A 27,654-nucleotide genomic window follows, 5' to 3' on the forward strand; every position below is an offset into this window, starting at 1 on the left:
TTCAAAAAAATCTAGTTTAATGAGGTAAATTAATCTGAAGTTTCTACTCGTGACTAGTTAATGTCAAGTTTGTTTCAGCCGATCCCGGAGTTTCTAGTTTCCAGTTTTAATTCCAAACTTGTTATATTCGTCAATGATTCTTCCATCAGAAAGTCTAATTCATCTTTGAGTTTTACTTTTTGACTTTTACCTGACAAAACGGAACTATGGGTTTTCCATCTTCAGTTTTTTTAAAAAAAATTCAAATTGGAAATCAAGGATGGCAACTAAATGACCGATTTAACCATAAAAACTATTATTTTGGATTGAAGTTAATTTAGTTTTACAAATAACATCTTGCAGACGGAAAAAGTTAGAGTTCGGTTAGACTATTCTATCCTCTCCGTCTCCGAATATTGGATATTAACAGTACCTTAGTTAGTAATATCAAGCATTTAGCAAACACGAGTTCTATTCAAGAGAGAAACGTTATTTTGCAAAATATTCTTTTCATATCAGTCCTTCTACCGGACTAAACTGTAGAAACCCCAACTTCACTACACCCACCCGAATAAACAGGAATACCGTGTGCATTTTCTTTAACAAACATCAGTATTTTTTAACTGAACCAAGTTTGTACTTGACTCCGTTCTTTTCGTATTTTCACTTCTAATTCTGAACATTGCAATTTGAAAGCCACTTTGTATCAAATTTTCTTGATCCTATGTAAGTACCTCGTTCCTATCTCAATCCGAACCACTCATCCAGCCTACCACTACCCTCCCCTCGCCACCTGCCGATCCCCCTGCCTATTCACCCAACCAACCACTAAACCTCCCCCCCCGCTCTCAACAACACAACACCGCGCCCACTTACCCAACCCCTACACCACCAGCCAATCTACCCCTATTTATATAGCTGATAGTTGAGCAATGATTTCCTTGTTTTCAAATATTGACGCTGTTTGTTATGCAGTCTTCTTTCTTCGAGATGGACAGATATTGGACATCTCATTTTCCTTCAAGTTTTTTCTCCCTTTTTGCATGATTTGTTCATATTAGCCTCGAAGCAATAGCATGATGCTATGATGGATATGATGGCGGTTTTTTAATGTTTGAAGAAAAAAATTAAAATGCATTAGGGTCCTAAATTTCTTAAGATCAGTGCATATGTCTTCATGTTTTCTGAAGTAAATTTTAAAGTAAAGCTTTCTGCATTCTTAAATTAAGATTGCCAGAACTCTAACTGAACATCAATAGACACCATCTAAACTAGCTAGTAGTGTGGATCAATATTTCTTGAAAAACATTGGTGTTTGAAACATGACCTGAAAAAAAAACTAAAATTTGAAATAAAATATTTTTAAGTAACAATTTCTCTCCAAAATTATTGGCTTTTTCAACGGAGAATCTCAGCTGTCCATTTCGAGGCTCTTGTCTGGCAATTCACTGGCTATCTACATTTTGTTTCTCTCAGTATCACAGAATTTTTTTTTAGAGTAGGCTGTATAACTGAACTTGACACCACAGCATCACAAAACAATGAGCGCTAACTCAAACCATCTACGTGCAGAGAACTGCACTGCCGTTCTTTAACATTGTTGTTTCATTTTTTGCAACAAATGATCATCTTTTGCGTACATTATTTATCCATCTTGTTATCTAAATGTATCAAATTTACATTCATAAAAAATCAACTACTTGATGGCTGTTTACTACCAAAAATCAAATGAAAATTGCATCAAATACGGCGCCTTTCTTTGTTCTTTTTAACCCTAACTTAAGTTCAATAATAATAGATTTCATTTTTTTTGCTAATCAGGCATTAACTAATATTTTGAGTTCTAAAGTTGTTTTTATGACTTTGGCACTATTTGTTTTCAGGTCATATTTTTTCCATTTATCAGCGGGTCAATTTCATTAATCATCAAATCAGTCATTGGTGGCTAATGAGAAATTAAAAATTGAAATAATGGATTCTGTTTTTAGCCTGCGGTTTGTAAAACGTTGAAACAAATAATAATAACTTATAAAAATAGTAAAGTTTGGGTAATTATGGAAAATCGTTATCGAATGATATTGCGACATAAAAGAATACAAATAATGATGTAGGTTCATAGTGGTGGTTTCTATGATTTTAAAACATTTCCTATCAAAAAATGTTAGTGAATTTTCTAGTCTTGCCTTTTTTGTGGGTTCTTCTCTGCTTTTGCAGCTTAATCACAGAAAATGTTCTTATTGGCCTTCTTTTCAATTTCAATCAATTTATTGACCTCCAATTTCCATCATTTACAAACGTATCATTTTGAACAAATTTTGGTATATTTTTGTACAATGGCTACATTTGATGTCCTTTTTGTCCCGTTTCAGCTAAAAGATCCGCTAACGGTTGCTTTATGATTTCTAAAGTCTTACGTTGTGCTGTGATTAAAGAGTTTATTTTGGTAGTTTTGTGTTTCTTCTTACTTTGATACCAATATTTTCCCAATAAATTCCCAAAAAATAGACTCATGAAAAAATAGACTCATAAATACTTTGATGCCAATATTTTTCCAATAAATTCTGATTACTGCTAAATTTTTCGGTTTTTATCCATATCGTAATGTCTATAAAAGAATCTTTTTGAGTTTGTTGTTCTGTGTACTCATTGTAAGGACCCAGGTTGCCAAGTATTACATAAAGTATTGCTTTTTTATTTTTAAGAAAAATTTTGCAAAAAGAAATATCTCAATGGTTTTGGGATATCGGATTTTGTGTTTTGTTAACTGTCATAGTTTGATTTTGCTGCAAAAAAGGTTTGTCGGGAGGATTCTCGACTCCTTAGTAATTTCAGTGCTTTGGATTATAACTCAGTAGTTGTCTTGCTTTTTTGGAAATCTAGAACAACTTCAAACTACCACCGCCAGTGCAGCCCGTGATCTGATAATTTAACCTGTTGAGAGTGCACGAGACCAAAATGACCTCTATTCTTGATGTTTTGGACGTGAAATGTTTCAAATTTTCGTGAGTGGAGCAAAAGTTATATGACCTTTTGGGCCAAGCTTTGTGCGTTCATAGGCCGCTTAAGTTGAGTTTGGTTTTTTCATGGGTCGAGCAGAAAGTCTGCTTTCGAATTTGCAAAAAACAACAATTATTGTTTGCGGCTGCACATACCGAAACAGCAACAATCAAGACTAAACAGCATAGCAGTCCAAATTACAAAACAGCTGGAAAACTGCCAAATGTCATAAGAATTCTCGCAACTTTTGGGAGAAAGCAGTTATCACAGCTGGACTATATTCCCACGTTACTTGATGGAATATAAACAGGTAACTAATTGAAATGACCTTTTTTCCGTTGGACATAATGAAAATATCGCGTCCAAATTGCGATTTATGAAGTTTTTGAAAGATAATGCAAGTTTGTGATAAATTAATGATTCTTCAGAAGTGCAAATGATAAAAGTGCATTCATTCTTCCTGACTACATGTACCTCATCAGTGATAGTGAGCACTAAAAATTGTTCCGGCAAAAAAGTATACTCATGAATAACAATAAATAATAAGAATTATGGTTCCTAATTAACCGCAGCGGAACAGCATTAGGCCTACAGTAGCCTTTTTTTATGAAAAGACTTTTGCTAGGCCTATGATTTCACAATAGATTTGATCTCGTCAAAAGAGACACATGAAAATGCGTTTCCTTAGCTTATTATATGGCGTCTGTTCGACGTATTTTTTAATCCTAAAATATTTTAGTCGGTGAAAAGCCCAGAGCTCAGCTCTGGCCGAGCAAGCGTCCAGCTTAAAATTTTTGGTCGAGCATATGTACAGTGTGACATGACAAAATCTGAATTGAACAAAACTCCACCTTAAATTTTAGGGTCGAGCATATGCCCAAAGTGAAAAAATTGTGGGCAAGAAAAATTCGAGGTGATAAAAAACGTCTAACAAGTTGCTGTTCATAACATTTTTTGGTTCGAGCATGGTCTAGATCTAGATAAGGGAAGTTCTTTTTAAATTTATTAGGTTTACGCGAGTTCTTTTCCATAGTTAAGGTTTTTGGGAATTTTATTCATATTTAATTTTTGTGGGCACTTGTTTAAAGCTTAATGTTTTTGTATTTGAAAACACTCATATCTTCAGATAAAAAGAGTCTGCAATATGAGAACACACTGGCAAAAAGTTTATCTAAAAGTCTCGTAGCACAAAATTAAGGTATGTGAAGATTGATGTTGATTTTTTTACAGGATGACACACAATATGACCTTTGCCCATTTCCCCATGGTCCTGCTCTGCATTTGTGCAAGACGAAATTCTTCGCAAGTAGTCAAATGGTAAACAGTTCGGCTGCTGCTCTCTTCTGCCAGTTGCACGGAGCTCAACTGATCAATTCCACTGATATTGTTGGCATCATTGAGATTGCAATGAATGCTATGAGTTGCGAGTCGTCACAGTACAAATTAGACGATGCCTCAAGTAAGACACAAAACATTTACTCCTTAGAGACACACAAAGATCCACAAAGACCTATGACCATACTTAAGCTCTTTCAAAATGGTCAAAATAAAGCACTTTTGAATGGCATGTGCGTTCCTGAGATGTATCCAAGAACAATGAAATTGAATAAAAATTACATGAACAGGTTTGGACCTATCATCTAAAACAAACCCCTTTTTTAAATGTGCCAATTGGGGTCAAGTTTGTTTTTGGCTCTGTGATCTGTTTTCAATAGGGGTTTATTTTCCCGGTTTTCGTTTTCCCCACTCTTGCAGTTATGAGTTACAAAATGACAGCCAGGACAGATCTTGAAAAAAATATGACACGGAAGCCAGTAAGGTGTGTTCTCTTCTGTAGTTTTTAAGAGCATTTTTTCATATGTGCAGGAAAAACAATGTTCTTCCCTGACAAAGCTATCAAACTGCACAAGGTAAAGGTATGTGAAAAATAAGGAAATATAACCAAAATCAAAGTTACTGTTTGGGGATCTGAATACTGCTCATCGTTTATTTCAACATCAATTTGGACGTGATCAAATTCAAATAGCATTTAAGCCGTCCTAGATAAATCTCAACTAATTGTCGGAAGAAATTGATGAAGTTGTAGATACACACCAGCAGAACTAAAATCGATGAGGTGAAAGCATCCAAGAACGCTGATGTCGAAACATTACCGCAATGAAATATATTTACAATCCTGACCACTTACATCCCATCAAATATTATCCGAACTATTGTCGAATCCCCTAAACGAATGCACCGAAAACCCAGCTGAGAAATCAAAGAGAAGCATTCTTTTTTGAAGTGTCAAAAAATATTTTAAGATCTAAAAACCGTTGACGTAGAAAGCACAAATGCAAGAAGGAGGCTCGGTTATGTGCGATCGCAAATAAGGTTCCGACCCTGCTCATCCACAATTTTGGCGTAATTGTCTACCAAATTAGGAACAGATAGAAAAACTCAAAAAATCAGGTAAATTTCAAAAAAAATTGGTGTAAGAGCGAAAAGATTGGCGCCAAAGCAAATAACTCAATGGAGAAAAAAACGTTGCGTCAGATTGATGAGAAAGGCCAATATTGAGAAAGCGAGTCAAGACGAACAGCAAAATCAAACAACAACAACAACATTAATTACATCAAAAACTTTATGTCCGTTTTAAAAAACAAAACTTGATAACGAAGTCAAAATAGCGTCACTCAAAACTGAAACTATGCAAAAAAAACTATTGATTCACCAGAAAAGATATGGGCCAGTCCCTGATAAGGCTTGGTAAGAATTAGACAATAAAAATAAAAAAAATACTGAAGTAGAAAATTGCGCTTAATTTTTTTCAAAACAATTATTTTCAAAGTAAGGGAAAACCATTAGAAATGAAATAAAATATCCCATACGTTTACAAGTTCCCATGCTTCTCTCGAACGGAATTATGAACTCTCGTATTCATTTTTTTATGCGATTACAAAAAGAACAATTGACAGCGAACAAAATCAATTAAAATGTGCCAGAAAAGGCTTTTGAAGCCGTAAAGCCATACCTTGGCCCTCAAAATATGTTTGATTGCATCTTCTATGCAAACCCATAATTTAATTTGTGACTTCTCACTAATGAGACTAGGTAGCAAGTAGACAAATTTAAATTTCCGATCCTGCTCATTCACAATTTTGACATAATTGTCTACCAAATTAGGAACAGATAGAAAAACTCAAAAGTTCAATTAATTTTCAAAAAAAAATTGCGTATGAGCGAAAAGATTGGCGCCAAAAAAAATAACTCAGTGGAGAAAATTCTGTTGCATTAGATTGATGAGAAAGGCCAAAATTGAGAAAGCGAGTCAAGACGAACAGCAAAATCAAACAACAACATCATTAATTAAATCAAAAATTTTATGTCCGTTTTAAAAAACAAAACTTGATAACAAAGTCAAAATAGCGTCACTTAAAACTGAAACTATGCAAAATAACTATTGATTCACCAGAAAATATATGGGATCAGTCCATGATAGAGCTTGGTAAGTATTAGACAATGAAAAATAAAAAAAAACACTGAAGTAGAAAGTTTCGCTTATTTTTTTTTCAAAACAATTAGTTTCAGAGTAAGGAAAAACAATTCGAAATGAAATAAAAAATCCCATAGTTTTACAAGTTCCAATACCCTTAAAGAAGGGAAATAAAAACTGTCGGTATTCATTTTTAATGCGGTTACAAAAAGAACAATTGACAACAAAAAATCCAATAAAATGTGCCAGAAAACGCTTCGGAGGCCGTAAAGCCGTACTTCGGCCCTCAAAATACGTTTGATTTCATCTTCCATTCCCCACCATAATTTAAATTGTGACTTCTCACTATTGAGACTAGGTAACAAGTAGACAAGCTTTAAGTTCCGACCCTGCTCATCCACAAATTTGACATAATTGTCGACCAAATTAGGAACAGATAGAATAACTCAAAAATTCAAGCAATTTTCAAAAAAAATTGGTTTATGAGCTAAAAGATTGGCGCCAACGCAAATAACTCAGTGGAAAAAAATGTTGCATTTCATTGATGAGAAAGGCCAATATTAAGAAAGCGAGTCAAGACGAACGGCAAAATCAAACAACAACAACATTAATTACATCAAAATTTTTTTGTCCGTTTTTAGAACAAAACTTGATAGCAAAGTCAACATGGCGTCACTTAAAACTGAGACTATGCAAAAAAACTATTGATTCACTAGAAAAGATATGGGACCAGACCATGATAAGGCTTGGTAAGAATTAGACAATAAAAATAAAATACACTGAAATAGAAAATTTCGCTAAATTTTTTTTCAAAACAATTAGTTTCAAAGTCAGGAAAAACCATTACAAAAGAAATAAAATATCCCGTACGTTTACAAGTTCCAATGCCTCTATAGAACGGAATTAAGAACTGTCGGTATTCATTTTTTTCAGCGGTTACAAAAACAACAATTGACCACGAAAAAAATCAATTAAAATGTGCCAGAAAAAAGCTTTTGAAGCCGTAAAGCCTTACTTTGGGCCTCAAAATATGTTTGATTGCTTTTTTGTCTTACGTCTACGGAAAGAAAGTCAAATATGACAAAAAACAAAAATTATTTTACTTTTTTTATTCGGAACCCGTGTCGAAAGACATAACGAATTCTTTAAAAACATTAGATATTGTGACACCAATCACTTTCAACAGCTTTCCTTTACAACAATAATGGCAATAAGGTCATATCTGGTTTGTAATTAACGAGACTAGATAACAGAAAAGCAATAAAAGGAACAAAATTGCGAAGTTAAAACGTGTTTTTTTTACTTTGGAAAACATTTCAAATTCATGAAAGCCATCAGCTATCTACTAATATCAAAATATCGGCTCATCTACTCTTCCATGAAAAACCAACGAAAATGGGTCATTGTACAGGAAATTTCATTCAACTAAAAATGACTAAGTAAAAACGACAGTTAGAGACAAAATTAAAATATTCAATTGAATGCTTCGAGAAAGTAAAGGCGAAGCCGTAGCCGTTAAAACCATAATCTACATCTTTAGGGATTTTAATATTATCAATTGTGCTATATTTTGAACGTCAAAAAATTGATATTTGAACTGTCATTAACAAGATAATGGACAAAGTTCGAAAAAGTGAAAAATGGACCAGTAACTTAAAATTTTAAAAAGGTGAATTCTGGTAGAATCAAAGACAGAAAAATTTAACTTAGGATGGAAAACCGCAGCAAAGACTAGATTTGAAATCATAAGAAAGAAAAAACTTTCCTTCATTGCTCGCACTAAGCTAAAAAATGACAAAATTAGGAGAAAAATGGAAGCAAATTTCTATAGGCCATTTTTTATTTAAAAATCAATTATTTTTAAAGTCAAAACAACCATAACCTTTCAAGTAATAAACTTCATACACGAATTTGGAGCTAATTAGGAAGCTAATTGGATCTATCACTAATGAACTTTGAATTGAAATGTTCTCTTATCTAATTAATATAAAAAAGATCGACATTTTTTAATAAAAAAAGACCGACTGATTACAATCCGAATTATTTTTGGATTGTAACCGTCCAAGTTTGACACAAATTTAGCCCTGCTAATGCTCTTCGCCCATTAAGAACACTTTTTGGATTTTCATAGTTATCGATATTTTGTTAGGTAAAAATCAAAAATGAATACTGCGCTTTTTATAATCAACGAGTAAAATTTGTAAAAAACGGCAAAGTTTTAATTACGGAGCACTCGCAACGGAAGTTGAAGTAGGAATGGCCCGATTTTGAGTCTACAAAGATTGTGTTAGTGGTGTTTGGGTGTGTATTTCTTGCAAATTTGGTCAAAGTGGACTAAGGAATCTTGTTTCGTGCTGTTTTTGATGAAGAAGTCAAAATTTTGAAACATATAGCCAGAATTTATGACAAGAAATTAAATAAAAAAGACGAGAATAATTTTGGTCTTTGAAAATAATTTTTTTAACACTTTTGTAAACTTTATTAACAAAGTTTAGCCAAATTGGCGAAAGATAGGTCAAAGTTTGCCGAAAAATCCGGAAAATGTGAATAAAATCAACGGAACTCACTCTGTTTTCTCAAAAGTTTAAACCTCCATAACTCCCAGTAAAAAACGAAAATTAGAAGATGCTACCAAAATGCTACCCCTGATAGCCACAGATGTCAGTACTAACAGTTAGCACCTGATTTAGGCCACTAGAGAATCACCAGACTGACACATGTCTCGACGAAGCTCAATTAGTGGAAAAATCATGCCTGAAAATTAGCATTTTGGACGCAAAAATCAATGTTCTGACCCGATAAATAGCTTCAAACCCTATAATTCACTAATATACATTAGTACCAAGCACAGACAGTACCATTTTAACCATTCAATACCGATAATGTATGAACAGTGACGACTTATTCAGACCGAAATTTCATGATTCAAAAATAGCCAGGTTCAGATCACAAAAACAATCATATCTTTGCGAAAAATGCTCAAATTGCGCCAAACTTTTGCGCTGCAGCAATTTTTGAGCCCCTGAAGCGACCTACCAATTTTGAGCCCAATTGGAGCAATTTTAAAATTGAGTGACACTGGAGCCCTCAATTTTTCGCATTTTTTGGTTTTTCATACATTAGTGAAAAAGTTGACCAAAAAGTGCCGAAAAACCTGAATTTATAGCATAGTTATTCCCCACCAATGTCTACTGAGTGGGTTAAGCCAAAAAATTTGCCCAAAATTCAATAAAAATTGAAAAATTCACATATATGCAACACCAGCCCTGATGCGAAAAAATGGCCAAAATTACGAAAAAATTACATGTGAAAATTAGTACCAATTACTCTTCTAAACCAGTTCAAATTACACACAAGTGCTGCTAACAACCAGAATAAGCATCTAGAACCATTAGAACCAGTCCATGATCAATAATTTACAAGTAAATTAAAGTTAATGCTCAAAAATCAAAAAATTCGTTGTCACCAGAATTTCGCTTTCATAAATATGTCATTATAAAGTCACACACTGTAATTAAAATAATACCACATGCTCACACACTTCACAGCTGCTAGTACCAACAGTCAAAACCAATTATCAAAGCTACAGTTGACAAATAATAAGTAAAAACTCACCTATAGATGAAATTAAACTATATGATGAATATAATTGCACCGACACTAGTCAATTCTCATCGGCGCTATCCTCAGCTACGGTACCACCACCACTAGTACAGTAACCGGACTGACCATTTGTTCTATTAGAACGAGTCACGTACCGCTCAGCATCGTCCAACCTGTTTAAATGTCATTAAAATGAACAAAAAGCCTCAAAATTATATGAAAAACACGATAGATCTTTACAAAAACAGTTAAATACTCACTTTGGAAAGTCTAAGATTGGCTCACAATGGTACCGATACTCATTTTCGATGAATTTCCCGATGCACTGGATCAGTACAGCAGGAGCGGTGGCTTTAGCATTGATCGAATGCCTGTAACACACCCAGCCGCCCCCCATTTCCTCAGTATACTGCCAATAGATGTTGACGTTGCATCCGAGGAAATAAGCCATACCGACAAACTAAATAGCAAAACCTCAGATAATATCTACCTACAAATGCAAGTACCAGGATTACCAAGTATAAACAGGAAACTTTACCCAGAACTCGGCCAACGACCCATTATCTTCACTCTCAGCAATCTCATACTCCGACACAAAGTATCCTAACTGGTCCTTTACAAGTTCAGAGAACCCGGGCGAACGCATCCTGGCCACAATAGCCAAGGGTGGAGCGCGAACATTACGCTTGGGAACCTTCTTGTCTGTAACACACCGAACAAATGTGAATTACAGTAATAAACTTACTGAAAATTGCAACAAAACACAACAAATACCTGACTTCCGACCAGTTAAAGTGTAGTACAGAGCACTGAGAGCACACAGACCACCAACTTCGGCCCTCACACCAGCCGCACTAAGCAACTTTGGAGTTTTAAATGACACTATGTCCACATACTCAGCATAAATGTCATTGTAAAACTCGTACCCCAATTCTGCACACAAGTTTGCACGAAGATTTGCACGGAAAAAAGTGCACTGCACCTCTTTGCCGTGCATCTTCTTCACGAAACATGGCACACATTCACGACTTACTAGCTCTAAACAATAAGCATACACCACTTCACAACTACTAATACATGTAACAAACTAAAGAAAACCAAATAAAATTATAAATAAGTATTATAAGCATATGCAATTACCTTTCAACAGCGGCTTGCAATCCCCCCATTGAACGTGGAAAGAAGAACCCAGCAGCTTTCAGGCGATCGACATGTGACCTCACACGAGTAATGTGCTTTGCAGAAGCACTGAACCCGACATGAAGCGAAGCCAACTCCTGAGACACCATCTGCTGAGTTGGAATTTCCTTTTCCTGAACTTGCATCTCGCTGCCCACCTTCACTTCCACCTTATACATCAACACCTCCCGATTTACAGCCAACTCTGAAGTCCCCACATTCTTTGTTCCCAGTACCATATGCTCCGCTTTGTCTCGATAAGCTCGTCGCTCCTCAGATGTTCGAACAAATGATGGATACATCCATTCAGACTGAGACAACGACTTGCTTCGCAAGAAAGTCAGACAATCCTCATACTGGGCAACATCCATGATTTACAATAAATATCTGAAAGTTTAAAAATTGAGTCAAACTAGTTATTAAGCAAGCAGAAAACTAAAGTGTTAAGTCAAAAATGAACAATCACAGGAATGAAAACACACAAATAGAACAAATTATGCAGTAAATGCCAAGGACGTTTAAATACCATGCTATAATGACCGCTAATAGTTAATAACACATGCCGCAAAACACACAACAACGCCCTGAACACACAATTACATCGTTCACTAGCATTCACTTATTTACTACGCCTCTCTAATTCTTCCTTTTGTCCCCTACTTATATCCTCAAACCCCCCCCCCCACAAAACAAGTCTTGCTATATTAATTACTACCATATTACTAGCACCATGTACGAAGTATATTAGTAGCACCAGTCAATATTACATCTAAAACTACAATATTAAAGTCAGTCCCAATAGTCCTTACACAGTTATATTAATATTAATATTACAAAATATTACAACTATTAATATAGTTAAATAAAATAAAAATAAATAATAAGTCACACTGAATCTTCTTCGACAGCCTCCTCTGATCTTCCCACTTCCCTCCTCCTCCTCCTTCGATTTGCCCACACTCCCAACAATCCAGATACTAATGATAATAATAAAAAGAATACTAATATAATAATAATCCACCACTCAGTCCCACCACCACTCCCACTGTCAATAACTACATTATCTACCGCTGTCATATTACATTTCGGATGGATCAGTCTCGACCAGTGAACAGCGTTCCTTCCGACAAACCTGGTCCCATTTGTGCAACATCCCAATAATTAGCGAAGAAACCGTGATATTAAAGCACATGGTGCAATATTGTGGGCAAAATAATCTGAAAAACTCGGAAAAACATGTAAAGACTGCATAGTTCGACCCCCCCAACCACTATCCCCATCATCACACATTCATCAGTCAAGCAAATAACCACACTTCAACATGTTTAAACACCATATTTATTTGTAATATCAATAAACATACACATCAACACACATGCTCACAAAATAAAGTACCCCTGAAATGAACAAACATCACATAAACAAGTGCCATATTGAGAAAACCAGAACTAGAAGCCTGAGTACAGTAAACAAATGAACAAATAAACACCGGAAGACCACAGAGAACCAGTTGAAGCACTCAGAAGAGCCACATCAGTAGAAGATTGTCCTGAAACATAGTTGGTATTATTGAAACACGAAAATGTTACTTACATTTCTATTGAATCTCGTACTCTTCGGCCCCACTTTTGAGAATCTGATTAACACAGAAGCAGCTCTGGATAAAAGAATCATCTTCCATAAGGAAGGAAAGATCCTAATTACCGAAAAGTTCGTTAACGTGGAATTTTTAGTACCGTTTCCTCGTTATAATTTCACGATCAGACAACAAGTAGAGACTCTACTTAATAAACTCTCCAAAAAGTGGATCAGGCAATCAGAGTTTTGCAACCTGACATACAGCACTACATATCGGAATCAAACAGACGCCTTCAATGTTGATTGGCTTTACACAAAGATACTCAATGAAACAATAGAAGCCGAAATTGAAGTCCTTAAATTACGCAACGAGACTGAACAACTCCTTACAAGAGTCAAAGAAGACCCTCACAATCGACAAAAACGAGCCGCCCCGCTTGCAATCGCAGCCGCAGTCGCTGGAATTGGACTTCTCGGTCCAGGAATAGCAATGAGCAGCGGAGGATGCGGTGGAATCACAGGAATTTTCGGATCTTGTCAGAGAACGTCTCAAAACGCTGAAAATATCGATCGCTTAGCTAACAGTTTCAATAGCCTCAACGACTATGTCATGGAAATCGGAGCACAAACCGACGAGAAATTTTTTCTAGTTGCTGACGAACTTGCAAAAGTTTACAAAGTTCAAAACGAAATGCAAGAAAACCAGAACAGAAACTGGAAACTAGTAGAGGAACAGTTTGCAATTACAGATCATAATCTGAATGCACTAGCCTCCTGTATGGAAATACAATTATCACAACAACAATTGAACTTTAACTTTGACACAGCAGCATCATTACTTCTTACTCTTTATGCAGATATCAAAAGTTATAGAGCAGCCTTATATTCCTTTCGAATTAATGTTATAAATGCCATTCCTACATTACTTGACAAACGTCTTCCAATCTCTTTAGTACCTCGTAAATCTTTGATAAGGATCCTTGATGCAGTCCATGATAGCCAATAGAACGCCCCAGATCGTCTAACTTTGGCAATACCCATGACTGATATACTTTCGTACTACGATGCGAAATTAGTAAAAGAGGTTTCGACAGTTGAAGATGGACTTTTACTGACACTAGCCATTCCCCTAGCCTCTAGCCAGACAGTGTTTGAAGTTTATCGTGCAATAGTAATCCCTATGCCTCAGAAGGACTCCATCGACGCCTTAAGATATGTAATAGAGGGAGAATACTTAGCAATCTCAGAAGGACAGATGGAAACTACAGTACTGACGAAAGCTCAGTATGACAACTGTCTTGGATCGCCACGATACCCAATCTGTCATGAGACAATGGAAACTCACCTTGGATTCTCCTCGTGTCTAGCAACCCTCAAGTTTCACCACACAATCTCAGCATTGAAAGTATGTGATACAGAGAAGGTTGTGTTACCCAACCCAGAACGAGCACAGAACCTTGGATACGGAATTTGGCTTCTAACATCAGCTTCAAGTGATTATACCCTTAGTGAGATTAGTACGGATGAAAATGGCCGACACATCAATGTTCCTCATAAAGGTTGTAACATCTGTTTAATCACATTAAAATGGTGACATACAATGTTCAGTGACCACATTAAAATTCGAGCTGATTTACAAAGTTGTCAGTACCTTCCAGCAACGAGAATTAATGTAAAATTACGAGGTCCACTTGCACACTTAATTGACTCAGTACCTAACATAAACGACCTTCCGAAATATGATTCCAGTACTGAAGCAAACCTCGATTTATTGAAGAAAGTTAAAACCGAATTTATTTACTCGATTAGAAAGTTATCAACAGAGTCACTAGATGCTATAGCAAAGCCAATTACCACCGAAATGAAGTCATATTAACCAGCACTAATTGACAAACTTGAATCTTACGTTCCGATCAAACTTTCTCTCTCGTTAACAATCATTGTTTTATCGGAAATCTAGCCCTACATATTCTCTTCATGTTCTTACACCATAAAGTAGATTTGTAAGACGAATGGTACCAAATTTCATGAAGCTTAACGGAATCAATGTACCGCTAAAACCAGTAGTTTCCGTACCCAAACATCTGAAAGCAGATGTAGTCACAACTCTAGCCAAACAACTCAAGCAACCGCCAACAGTCATTTCCCCAGAAGAACTTGGAACCCTCAAGCTACAACGGCGAAATTCCATGCCTGCAACTTCTACCCTGTCACTCAACACCATGGACCGATTCAACACAGACGATGAACTGGGCCATCAAGCTCAACCCCGAGATGAAAGTATTCTTTAAGTTCATGAAAGTCTTAAATAGTTCAACAAGTATTAACCCTTTAAATGATTCAGTATCCCTTCATTCATTAAGTTCTAATCATACGTAATTTAAACCAACAAATCAGTACTCCAACCCTAGAAATTAACCAGAGCTGTTAACCACAAAGAACTGTTTTCAAAGTTTAGAGCTATTATTCAGTGAAATAACCATGATAAATTTCAGTGCTAATCTTAATGTGTTCTCTAAACCCTAACTCTACCTTCTATTCTCACTATTTCCTCAACATTAGCGCATTTTGAAATCCTTACTGTTCCTTCAAAACCCTTAATTGTGTCTTAACCCTCTTTTTTTTAACCTTGTTCTAACTTAAACTTAAAAATATGTGTATATCCTTATACTTGTGCAGATTATATGTTTTATAGAAAAAATTGTAAAAACCCAGTTCATTCTCAAAATTTTCATGGAAAATTTTCATAAAGTCGGGTAGTGTCACGCCCCTATTTCGTTCCTTATAGTTACGTGATGATTTTCCTTTAAATATCCATAAATAAGTGCTATAATTTAGTTCATATGCAGTTAGTTTCAAGGCCATATATAGCCAGTATTTCCATCTAGGCCTGTAACCCCTAATTTATTTATGTTTATGAAAAACAACCGCAGATTGACAGTTTTACTAGCAAACACTTCAAGTGCCTAAAAGCCTCAAAATTTACTTTTTTGAGTTTCTTGATGATAAATTCACATAATCAGTAAATAACTTCATAAGAGATTATGTACTTGGTGAAGTAATTATTCTGATGAAGTAGGTGCTAATACGGAATTGTATATGTACTGAACAAACACCAAGAGACGTACAAAAGCCGGAAATTGCCCAACTTGTAAATCAGTAAATATTTGCGAAGGACCAATACAACTGAAGACACAGTCCTGCGGAACCCACTATCAGCAGGACACCGGAGAGCCAGCCTGACAATCAGTTACACTTAAACTTGATAAAACTTGAGAAACTTCTTGTTAAAATTATTAAACAATTCTTGCTAAAATAATTAAAGATTGAACTGGAAATTCTCTTGAAAAACCTCCAAGTTTGATAAACCAAGTTACAGAAGAAATAGCAACTAACTTAACACTAAAATGCAAGGCAAACTAGTGGATATATCACGCATCTGAACCGCTCAATAAAAGGCTATTACTAGCTAATTTTATTCAAATTATATCCACTAAAAATCGCGCTGTGAAACACCAAAATAAGTCCTTGTAAAATGCCAATTATTCAAGTTTATTACTTCTGATAAAAACCTCAATAACACCACGAGGAACACTATAAAAAATCAGTGCGTAACAATTTCAAAAACCAGTCCTATTTCAATTCTGTAGCCCAATTATTTTAAAATGACAGGAAATTGGTGGCTTTAGGGAAAGGGGGATATCAATATGCAAAAGAGAGCGTGTCTTCGAATTTAAATAAATCGGCACCCCATCTTAATGCAAGTAAAAAATATACTGTGAAATTTACTTGCTGTAAGCCACTCCCAAATTTCTGAGCATGGGAAGCATAAATGTGCAAAAGAGATTTTCTTAATCTTTGAATTCACAAGCTAAGAGCTGGCCTGGTAATACCTAATATTTTGTGTCGGAAACCGTAAGCACTTAAGTTTATATAAGTATAAACCATACGTACGCGGAAATCGAAACCATACGTACGCGGAATACGTAATTGAAAATTTTCAATTAATATCTAAAGAAATTGCTTTCATAATTTGAAACGAAAATGCAAAACTATTTTAAGTCAGCAGTGTTTGAGTCAATAGCAATAGTTGTGGGTTTCGATACCTGTAGTGCGTCGCCATATTTGTGCTGCTAGCTGAAATTGAAGTGAGAATTTCTAATTAAAAATAAATACCGATTGAATATTGGGATGCCTTTGTAGCTCTAAATACCATTTGAGGCTTTCAATGTAGGGAATGGGACATCAAGCCTATTCCAGCAGAGAGCCACAGAGATATCATTGTTTAAAAAGGAAAATATTTTGTCAAATTGCATATTTTCGATTTCATTGATTATTGTGCTCTCTGAACCACAAAATTAAATGATTTTAAACTTTATTAGCCTATAAAAATTCAAAATTTTTTTAATCGAAACTTGCTCCTTATTTCATTTCAAATAGGAAGTTAAGTCTGCTGAAAACAATTTCTTCGTGCCTTTCAAAGAACGGTCTGCAGTGCAAAATTACACCTAGTGGAAGCTATTGAAGTTCCTCTTTCAAATTTTTTTCGACTAAAATTTATCTCCAGTATCTTAAAAACTGAGTGCTGACCCTTAAAATAAACATTAAACGTTGAATGCGACAAACTGAAAATTTGATATGTCTAAATAACTGATTAATCAGGAGAAATGTCTGAAAGATGTTTTCCATAACTTCATCACAAGTTTTTCTAATGCAAAACAACCATATTCGAATAATGAAAAGCCCTCACTTTTAAACTAAAATCTTATTATTATAGACGCCTTTGAATTTTCAGATGGTTAGCAAAATCCAATTTTCAAATTAGGTTCTGACCATTTTTCATAAATTTTAACGCCAGAAATAAGAAAAATAAACAAAAAAATATTTGGCTGCAAGTAATTTGGCTATAACCCTTAGAGAAAGGTTCCTTATTTTTCTATTTTTGATATGGTTTTTAAATAAAATCAAAATTTTTTGAGACAACAGAAGTCAAGTGTTATATGCATATATTAATTTTTTTCGAAATTGTTCACAATTTTATCAAATTTATCTTGTTAATTCAAACCATTCGCCATTCTTAAAGGGATAAGTCGTCTTCAATGATGCTTTTACTGTCTTCATTAAACTCTAAATCACCACTTTAGCGCGATAGTTTTTGGCATTAATTTAGCACCATAATGTAGCACATGTGACAATTAGATAACAGTTTAAGTAAATCTGCTCTCAATGCATTTTGTGTTTAGGAATTTGTTGAAAGTTACTGAATAAAAGCTCGAAAAATAAGTTACTGAATAAAAGTTCGAACAATTTCTGATCTATTGTACGAAATATTCATCTATTTGATTTTGTAAATCGCTTTCACAAAAAAAAGATTCTCCGTTATCTGTACAGCTCTAAATGAAGAAAATGAAATTGTTAGGTATTCACTCTGCATGATAAAAACTTTCGAGAATCTATAAATGTTGATTTTTTTATGCCACAGGAATGGAATTGTTGGGAACAGTACTTAATTATGACATAAATTGAATCTTAATTTGACCAGGGAGGCTTGACCAACGATGAAAATGTTCATATGGATTTTCGAGATAAATTGACAAGATTAATATCGATGTGTCCCAATCAAAATTGTTTGGAGATGTGGCGTAGTTTGGAAATGATAGACTAAAAACGTGACACCGAAGTGAGAAAAATTACAGCTCAAGTGTTTCATCAAAAAATATTTGGTGTCATTTACGCGTGTTGTAATTTTGCTCACAATTTACAGGCCCTTTGGAATGAACAATTAATTTTCCTCTTTTCAGAAAGATTTTCATCCATTCCTGCTGCATTTTGCATTTTTCTCCGGAATTAACGCAGTTTTTGGACAAATTGCAGTGTTTCAATCGATCATGAGAAAATATTTTCTGATGTAGCATTAATCCATTCATATCAGCTTCAAAAAATGTTCATTTTCAAAAAAAAAATATGTTTTTTGGAGCTTTGTACAATATGTTATCATAATTTTTTAACAATGTTTTGTTTAAAACTTAAAACTCATTCAAAATAAACTTAAGATTGAGCTGATGATATCTTAGTCGAAGAACCTCTGTGAAATAGCATTGAAAAAAAAATGGTTTATTGCTCATTTTCAAAAAAAATATGTTTTTTGGTACTTTGTACAATAAGTTATCATAATTTTGTAACAATGTTTTGTTTAAAACTTAAAACTCATTCAAAATAAACTTAAGATTGAGCTGATGATATCTTAGTCGAAGAGTCTCTGTGAAATAGCTTTGAAAAAAATGGTTGATTTCTTAAAAAAAAATTTTTGTCTACAACAGAAAAACTTTCTAATAATTTGAGCACAAACGAGATGGTAAAGAAATATCATAGCTCAATAAAGTGCATACACATTCTAATAACCTATTTTTCACAAACTGACGGTAAAAAGTACTTTTTTGGGAAAAAATATCAACTGTTTGAGACTTAAAAAATTTACTGGTTTCCAATCAAAATTACTTATGGGAACCAATATTATTTGACCTCGATTCAAAGAAAAACAGCAAAATTCAGGATCATATAGCTGGTTCTTTGATCAAAACCGTTAATTCTATTGATCTCAATAAAAAAAATCACAAACTTTAATCATCCTGCAAAACAATTATATCAATTAAATAGTACTTGTCTTAAAACATATTGAATTGCAATTTCCAGCAAACAAAATTATTATATCTAACCAAAAAAAAATATTTTGGTCCTCAAGCTACTAGTTAAAAACAATCGATTTTTACAAAAATATGTCCTCGAAATTTACCAATATTTGTTTCTCATTTGAAAGTTATGTTTATCTGAATATATATGCACAATAATATAACTAAATGTTTTCTACTTAAAGCGTGTATATGAGTGTGTGTTTGTGTGTGTTTGTGTGCGTATGTTTGTGTGTTGTGTGCGTGTGTGCATGTATGTGTGTATCTGGGGGAATGTTCGTGCAGTGGTATGTGCGCATGGCGTCTGCTTGTGTGTATTTATGTTTATGTTTGTGCAAATATCCGTATTTTTCTTGTATGTGAGGAAGTGCTTTTGTATGTGTATAAATGTGTGTCCGTAGGCGACGTTCAAACTCACAAGAGTACTTAGTTATTGAATCAAAGCTTTACTCTTCTTGATTGAAGCGGAACGTTTATAGCGGAAAGTTTTTTTCATGAGTTTTTTTCATTGAACAACGTAAGTAAGAGAAATTGTTCAAACTTTCGGAGTGTTGAAAAGAAACTTCCCATTCTCAAAGTGAGTTTGTGATTAAATCTTCAGTTTATAGTTATAGGCTAGCAAGGTTTCCCACCTTCTATCATACCTTTAACTTTCTCGGGTTGACTATTCCCGGTAAAACTACTAGGATCATATATAATGTTATTCAAACCATGCCGTATTTCTCAAAACGATTCTTGTAGAGCTAGACTTCATACGTGTTGTTCAATTTTTTTCGAAATCGATTGAGAGATAGTTAAAAATTTGGCGAAAAAAACAATAAAGGTTTAATCAATAATATCGTTACAAAGAAATCATCAATTACAGCTTTTTTGTCATTTAAGCATACAGCAAAAAATCTGATAACTATAATTTCGTTCTTGGCGATTGTTTTGAGTGATTTGGTTCTTCGACTGTTTTTCATGAAACGTGCTTTGCGAAGCAGGAACGGTATTAATCTATTCTTTGAAGTTTTTGTTTTCTTATATTTGTTTTTTTTGTACAGCTAAAAAATTAAAAAAGTTTGTACATCTGTTTTATGCTTTCCCGAGACGTTTAAAAAATGAACAAGTTTTGTACCAATAAAATGTCGGCAGTTTCCAAAATGTCCCCGTCAAGTTTAAACTTGAGGTGAAAATATATGAATCTAAAATTGTATTGCCGCATTGCTTCAATGCTTTATAATTAGAGTTTTGAGCACGTCCCAAACACAAAGATTTTGTTTTCAATAACATAGTCTTTATAGAAACTAAGCCAGTTTGAGGCAGAGAATAATTTACGCGTATGATACATGACTCCATGGAATTTTGCCAAAATGCTGCATATCAAATTCATATGATGCTGTTAGGGGGTCTATTCAGGTGCAACTACTGTGAAAATGGACCAGTACTGGATTCGAACCAGCATCTCTTACTTGCAAGCCAAGTGTGCTACCCAATTACACCAACTGGTCTTAAGCTCTCGAACTTGGGCATCTCTTATAACCCGTTCTTACGTTCTTTCTTGTTCCTCAAGGCTTCATTTCTCTAGCCAAGTATACGTTGAACAAGTAGAGCTTCTTGTCAAGCTATGTCAAGCTTATCTTATGCACAATTTACATTAGGTTGTTCTCTTGCAACCTTCTAACAGATGCCGTTGAGAGTTTGTTGCCTTGGATATGAAAAGTAGTCAACAAGACCAAAAAAGTTTTCACTCAAGAGGGATTTTACAGGTTTTGGATTTCTCCCTAAAAAAGATAAAAATTGCACTTTTTGGATCAACAATCGCTTTCACTGTAAAAGAGTTCTCAATTTTGCACTAGAGGGAAATATCAGTATCATCCGCAAAAAGAACTGCAGCGCTAGATGGCAATTTTCGAGACGCTTCAGCGCTTGTATTTGGTTCTTGAGACAAAGTCCTAATAAAGGTACTCATTTGGTCATGATGCTTTCTCATAGACTGCAGGTTTAGAAAAAAAAAGTTCTTTCAAGTGATTCATTTAATCTTCTTGTTGTACGCAAGATTAGAATAAGAAATGAATTATCTGATTTCATTGAACTTTTTCGACAGTTTTATCAGCTATTTTCATTAGCCGCCCATGACCAATTTTTAATCTGAGTACGCACGTTTTGATTGTATTGATGGGATTTTCTTGCTATATTCAGTTGTTTCAGAGCCATGTTGACTTGCAGCACGTTATTTAATTGGTTGATATGGTTGCTTGAGGCATCTGCGGGTGTTGTCCCACAATTTTTTTTACTATCTCTTCGACATGTAGAGTTTGTCATAAAGCCTCTCCAAATACCTGCACAGTCAAGCGGTGGACCCCTTTTTGTTGGTTTTATGTTTCCGCAAGAGTATTGAATTCTTGTTTTCAGAAACTGCATCCACGTCTTTCATATCGACATGAATATGTTTCCTAACACTACCATCAGGTTTGGCTAGGCAACGCTAAGATCCTTTCAGTAGTCAACTAATTCTATGTGACGTTGTGTTAGCGCCGCCGGTTTGGAGCTTGCGTTTCCATTAACCTTTTCTAGTAATATTTCAAAAATATTTCCAACGACATGTTCTGTTTTCGAAATCAAAAGAGACGAATTTGACAAATAGCGTGTATTTTACAATACCCAGTGGATAACAGACCTTTAAGTTATTTTCTACCTCAACATCCAAGAACACGTTGAAAGAGCCCTCAACCTCCCTGGTTTTATCGCCATAAACTAATGGTAATTTTTGAATTATAATAATATCTTTTGAAGAATAACGTTCTACATCGTTTAGCTCTTGTTCACGATATTGGGCGTTACTCGTCAATGAATCAATTGACCCTCATTTTCCTGTAGGTATGTTACAAGTTCCAGTGGAAAATTATATTTTTTTCTCTTACGTTTTCTTTCATTTCATGTAGAAATTTTTTTTGAAATCCTTTGTTATTTCAAATTCATTTCAGCTGTTGAGGCTTAGAAAGCGCAAAAGAAAAAAAGAAAAGTTGGATTTAAAGGAAACTAGCTAGCTGCAATAACATCTTGCGTTTTTCGCAACTCCTTTTTGGCCGCTTTCCGTGGATGCCATAAAATGATGCTGGGTACATATCAAATGAGCACTTCACGGGAGCTGGTACTATTTTGGTATTTTGGGCCGTTTTCATCCGCTTTTCGGCTATTTTGGACCTTTCTCAGGCAATTTTGACTTTTTTCGGCTATTTTTGACGTATTTCAAACCTGTCAAGGCTTTGCCAAGTCTTGATTTAGAATGGCACGGTATGGCTCTGACTTGCATTGAGACTGATAAAGGTAAAATGTGGCAAGATCATAGCTCTGAATAAGTACTGACATTAGACTTCCAACAAGGCGGCTCGGTAATGTACGATTGCAAATAAGGTTCCAACCCCGCTCATCCACAATTTTGGAATAATTGTCTACCAAATGAGGAACAGATAGAAAAACACAAAAATTCAAACATCTTTCAAAGAAACTGGTGTATGAACAAAAAGATAGCCTCCAAAGCAAATAGCTCAGTGAAGTAAATAAGGAAGCTTTAGATTGATGAGAAAAGCCGATATTAAGAAAGTGAGCGAAGACGAACGGCAAAATCAAACAAAAACAAACATTAATTACATCAAAAATTTTATATCCATTTTAAAAAACAAAACTTAATAACAAAGTCAAAATAACGTCAGATAAATCTGAAACTAAACAAAATAAATTGTAATTCACCAGAAAATAATAGTCATTCACCAGTTCATATTAAGGCTTGGTAACAATTAGACAAAAAGAACAGAAACTTTAAAGTTAGAAAAAGAACAGAAACTTTTTGAAGTTAAAAAAAAACAAATAATTTCAAAGTAAAGAAAACTATAAGGAATCAACTAAAATATCCCAGAGGTTTGCAATTGCCAATGCTTCTATCTTTTATTTGTTTTTAATTAAGACATGTTCTGATTCAATTTTTGATGCGGTTAAATAACCAACAAAAAGACGACAAAAAAATCAATTAAAACTTGCCAGAAAACGCTGTCGAATCCGTAAGGTCATTTTTTGGCCCTCAAAACATGTTCGATTGCATCTTAGTCGAAAACCAATAATGTATTATGTGGCTGCTCATTAAGGAAGCTAGGTAATAATTACACAAAAAAGGAAAAAAAATAAAAATTATCTAATACTTGTTTTTTTTCGAAAAAAAATTATTTCCAAAGACATGAAAGCCATTAATTACAAAATGAAAAATTTGAGTATGTTCGTCCATTCTTCCAAAGGAAACCATTTAGACCTGCAATTATCCGGAATTTGTCTTATGTCTACAAAAAGGACGACGTCAAATATAACACAAAAATCAAAAGTTCATTCAGTTTTTTTTGCGAAAAACCCGTGTGGAAGCCAGTAAATTCATAACAAATTCTTTAAAAACATTAGGTTTTGTGACACCAATTCCTTTTGACACTTTCCCTTGAAATATATTATTTGGCTTCTCATTAAAGAAATTCGGTAACAATTAGACAAAAAAGAAAAGGCAAGATTATGTAACACTATTTTTTCGAAAAAAATTTATTTCCAAAGACATGAAAGCCATTAATTACAAAATGAAATATTTGAATAGGTTCGGCCATTCTTCCAAAGGAAATCCTTTAGACCTGCAATTATCCAGAATTTGTCTTATGTCTACAAAAAGAACTTCAAGTGTAACAAAAATCAAAAATTAATTTACTTTTTTTTGTAGAAAATCCAAAAATTAATTTACTTTTTTTTGTAGAAAATCCAAGTCAAAAGCCAGTAAAGTCATAACGAATTCTGTAAAAACATTAAATATTGTGACATCAATCCCTTTTGACGTCTTCCCCTGACAAAAAAAATTTTGTCATTTTTAAGTTTTTTAATTAACGAGACCAGGTAACATACAGACAATAAAACGAACAAAAAAGCGAAGTTAATGTTTTTTTTTGGAAAACAATGGTTTTCAAAGTCATGAAAGCCATCAGTTATCTACTCTTATCAGAAAATCGATTCATCTAATTTGCCATAAAATACCAATCAAACCGGGTCATTGTACAGGAAATTAAATACGACTAAAAAGACAAAGTAAAAACGACAGTAAAAGACAAAAGTATAAAATTCAATTAAATTCTTCGAGAAAGTATCGCCAAAGCGGTAAAGATCCACAATCTATATCTTTAAAGCTTTAAGTATTATCAATTTTACGTTGTTTGAACGCATATAATGTGATATAAGAACTGCCAATAACGTAATAACTTGACAAAACTAGATAACACAAAAAATGGGCAAAAACCTAAAAATTAAAAAAATTGTGAAATCTAGTAGTATCAAAGCCAGAACACCATAACTTACAGCGTTAAACCGCAATAAAGAGGGAATTTGATTTCAGTAGAAAGATGGAACACTCTTTGATTGCTGACACTAAGCTACAAGTTGACTAAATTAAGAGAAATATGGAGGCTCATTAATGAAAATAAGCAACAATTAGACAAAAAAGAAAAAAACGCAAAATTATTTAAAACTTGTTTTATTCGAAAAAAAATTTATTTCCAACGACATGAAAGCCATTAATTACAAAATGAAAAAGTTGAATAATTTCGTCCATTCTTCCAGAGGAAACCCTTGAGACCTGCAATGATCCAGAATATGTTTTACGTCTACAAAAAGAACGTCAAATATGACAAAAATCAAAAATTCATGTAATTTTTTGTGAAAAAACCCGTGTGGAAGCCAGTAAAGTCATAACTAATTCCTCAAAAACATTAAATTTCGCGACACCAATAACATTTGACACCTTCCCCTGACAAAAACAATGTCATCTTTAACCTTTAATTAACGAGACCAGGTAACAAACAGACAAACAAAGGAACGAAATTGCGCAGTTGAAATTTTTTTTCATTGGTGAAAACAATTGTTTTCAAAGTCATAAAAGCCATTATATATCTTCTAACATGAGAACATTGGCTCATCTGCTCTTCCAGGAAAAGGCAATCAAACCGGGTCATTGTACAGGAAATTGAATACGACTAAAAAGACAAAGTAAAAACGACAGTTAAAGACAAAATTAAAAAATTCAATTAAATTCTTCGAGAAAGTATTGTCGAAGCGGTAAACAACCACAATCTATATCTTTAAGGATTTAAATATTATCAATTTTGCGTTATTTTTAACGCGAAAAATGTGATATATGAACTGACAATAACGTGATAGTTTGACAAAATTAGAAAGTATGAAATATGGGCAAATACATAAAAGTTTTTAAAAAATGTGAAATCTAGTAGTATCAAAGCCAGAACACCATAACTTAAGGCGTAAAACCGCAATAAAGACTAAAATTGAATTCAGCAGAAAGAAGGAGCACTCTTTGATTGCTGACACTAAGCTATAAGTTGACCAAAGTAAGAGAAAAATGGAGGCAAATATCAATAAGCCATTTTTTAATTAAAAATCAAATATATTAAAAGTCAAAACGACCATAAGCTTTCAAGCAATCAACTAGATAAATTAATTTTAAGCTAAGGAGGAAGCCAATACGACCTATCACTAGTGAGCTTTGATTTGAAATGTTCTATTTTTTAATTATTATAAAAATGATCGAATTTTTTTATTTAAAACCGACTGATGACAAATCCAAATTATTTTTGGATTGTAATGGTCCAAGATTGGTAGAGAACTAGTCCTGCTAATGTTGATTGTCCATTAGGAATTTTTTTTGTTTTTTGGAATGTCATTGATTTAGATATTTTGTTTGTTAAATAATCAAAGTAAATGCTGCGTTTTTGATAATCAACGAATAAAGTTAGCAAGAAACGGCAAATTTTTCTTTACAGAGCACTCTCAACGGCAGTTGAAGTGGAATTAGCCCATTTTTCAGTCTCTGAAGATTGTGTGAGTGGTGTTTGGATGTGCACTTTCTTCAAATTGAATCAGAGTGGACTGAAGAAGCTTATTTCGTGCTGTGAAAAAGTCTGAGTTTTGTGAATTTTTTAGCCAGAATTTGTGACAAAAATTTCAACGAAAATAGCTGACAATGTGTTTTGTCTTTAAACGTAAAATCAACGTCATTTTCATGAAAAATTTTGTTAAATTTTTATCAAAATTGGCGAAATTTTAGTCAAAAATTCCAAAAAAAGGTGAATGAAATCAACGGGTTTCAATCTATTTTCTCGAAAGTTTAAACCTCGATATCTCCCTGTCAAAAACGAAAATCAAAAAAATCACTTTAATTCCATATTCCACGCTGGACAGGCTTTCTAATGATACCAGTCTCAACTCTCTACGATGAATATATCGATCGGCCAAAATTGACTGAACAAAAAAAACCCAGTTGAGTATATAATTCCTCCCCCTCAAGAGGGGTCGGAAAAATTAGACGTGCCCAATTCTGAGATCTGGCTTGGAGTTAGAAACGGGGATATATATATATATATATATATATATATATATATATATATATATATATATATATATATATATATATATATATATATATATATATATATATATATGTTTATATGGTATGATCATGCAATCTGTCGAATCCCTTGGCAGTAAAATTACAACTCACTTCATAAGATATATCCTTCGAAAAAAACCAACAAATATTGCATGAAAACTATTCGATTCAAGAAATTGAAATTATAACATATACATAAAAATCATTTTTGTCCTACTTTTCGATAAATGTTAATTTCAATATTGTTTCAGGTGATACGTGGTATGATCATGCAATCTGTCTAATCCCTTGGCAGTAAAATTACAACTTACTTCAGTGTATTTAGAAGATATATCCTTCTAAACAACCAACAAATATTGCATTAAAACTCTTCGAGACAAGAAAATCATCTCAAACAATAGGTTTTACAGCCCGGTTCGAGGGTCAGGAACAACAAGCACTCAATTTTATATATAATAAATTATTGAAATTGGGTAGTTTAGTTCAACTTCGGAATGTGGAGAAAATGAAACAATTTCATGTTACGATCGTGTGATCTGCATAACTATTATACTAATAGAAATAATTTTGCAACAATTTATCAGTAAAATTAATTCTTTTTCTTTCTTTGTTTGTTTCACCGCATGCCACAGCTCTATTTTAACAATTTTTTAACGCTTCCAAAAACTGTAATGGGAATGTAGGAGTAGTAT

General features: G+C 33.9%; 1 protein-coding gene across 3 annotated transcripts; it reads left to right on the forward strand.

The window, feature by feature from the left end:
- Positions 1–206: 206 nt before the first annotated feature.
- LOC142355281 (uncharacterized) lies at positions 207–27,343 on the forward strand. Of its 3 annotated transcripts, none has more exons than XM_075407486.1 (4): positions 207–416; positions 2,860–3,286; positions 4,207–4,435; positions 27,214–27,343. In XM_075407486.1, exons 2-4 carry the CDS (start codon positions 3,272–3,274, stop codon positions 27,258–27,260), a joined length of 291 nt encoding a protein of 96 aa, XP_075263601.1. In that variant the 5' UTR covers positions 207–416; positions 2,860–3,271; the 3' UTR covers positions 27,261–27,343. The 3 variants fall into 3 exon arrangements, with proteins under 3 accessions (XP_075263601.1, XP_075263600.1, XP_075263602.1); XM_075407485.1 differs by having other exon boundaries at positions 207–362; XM_075407487.1 differs by having other exon boundaries at positions 207–351.
- The last annotated feature ends 311 nt before the right edge of the window (positions 27,344–27,654 follow it).

The sequence above is a fragment of the Convolutriloba macropyga genome, unplaced genomic scaffold (genome assembly GCF_964194025.1).
Source record: "Convolutriloba macropyga unplaced genomic scaffold, txConMacr16.3 SCAFFOLD_988, whole genome shotgun sequence".
NCBI classification, from domain to species: Eukaryota; Metazoa; Xenacoelomorpha; order Acoela; family Convolutidae; genus Convolutriloba; species Convolutriloba macropyga.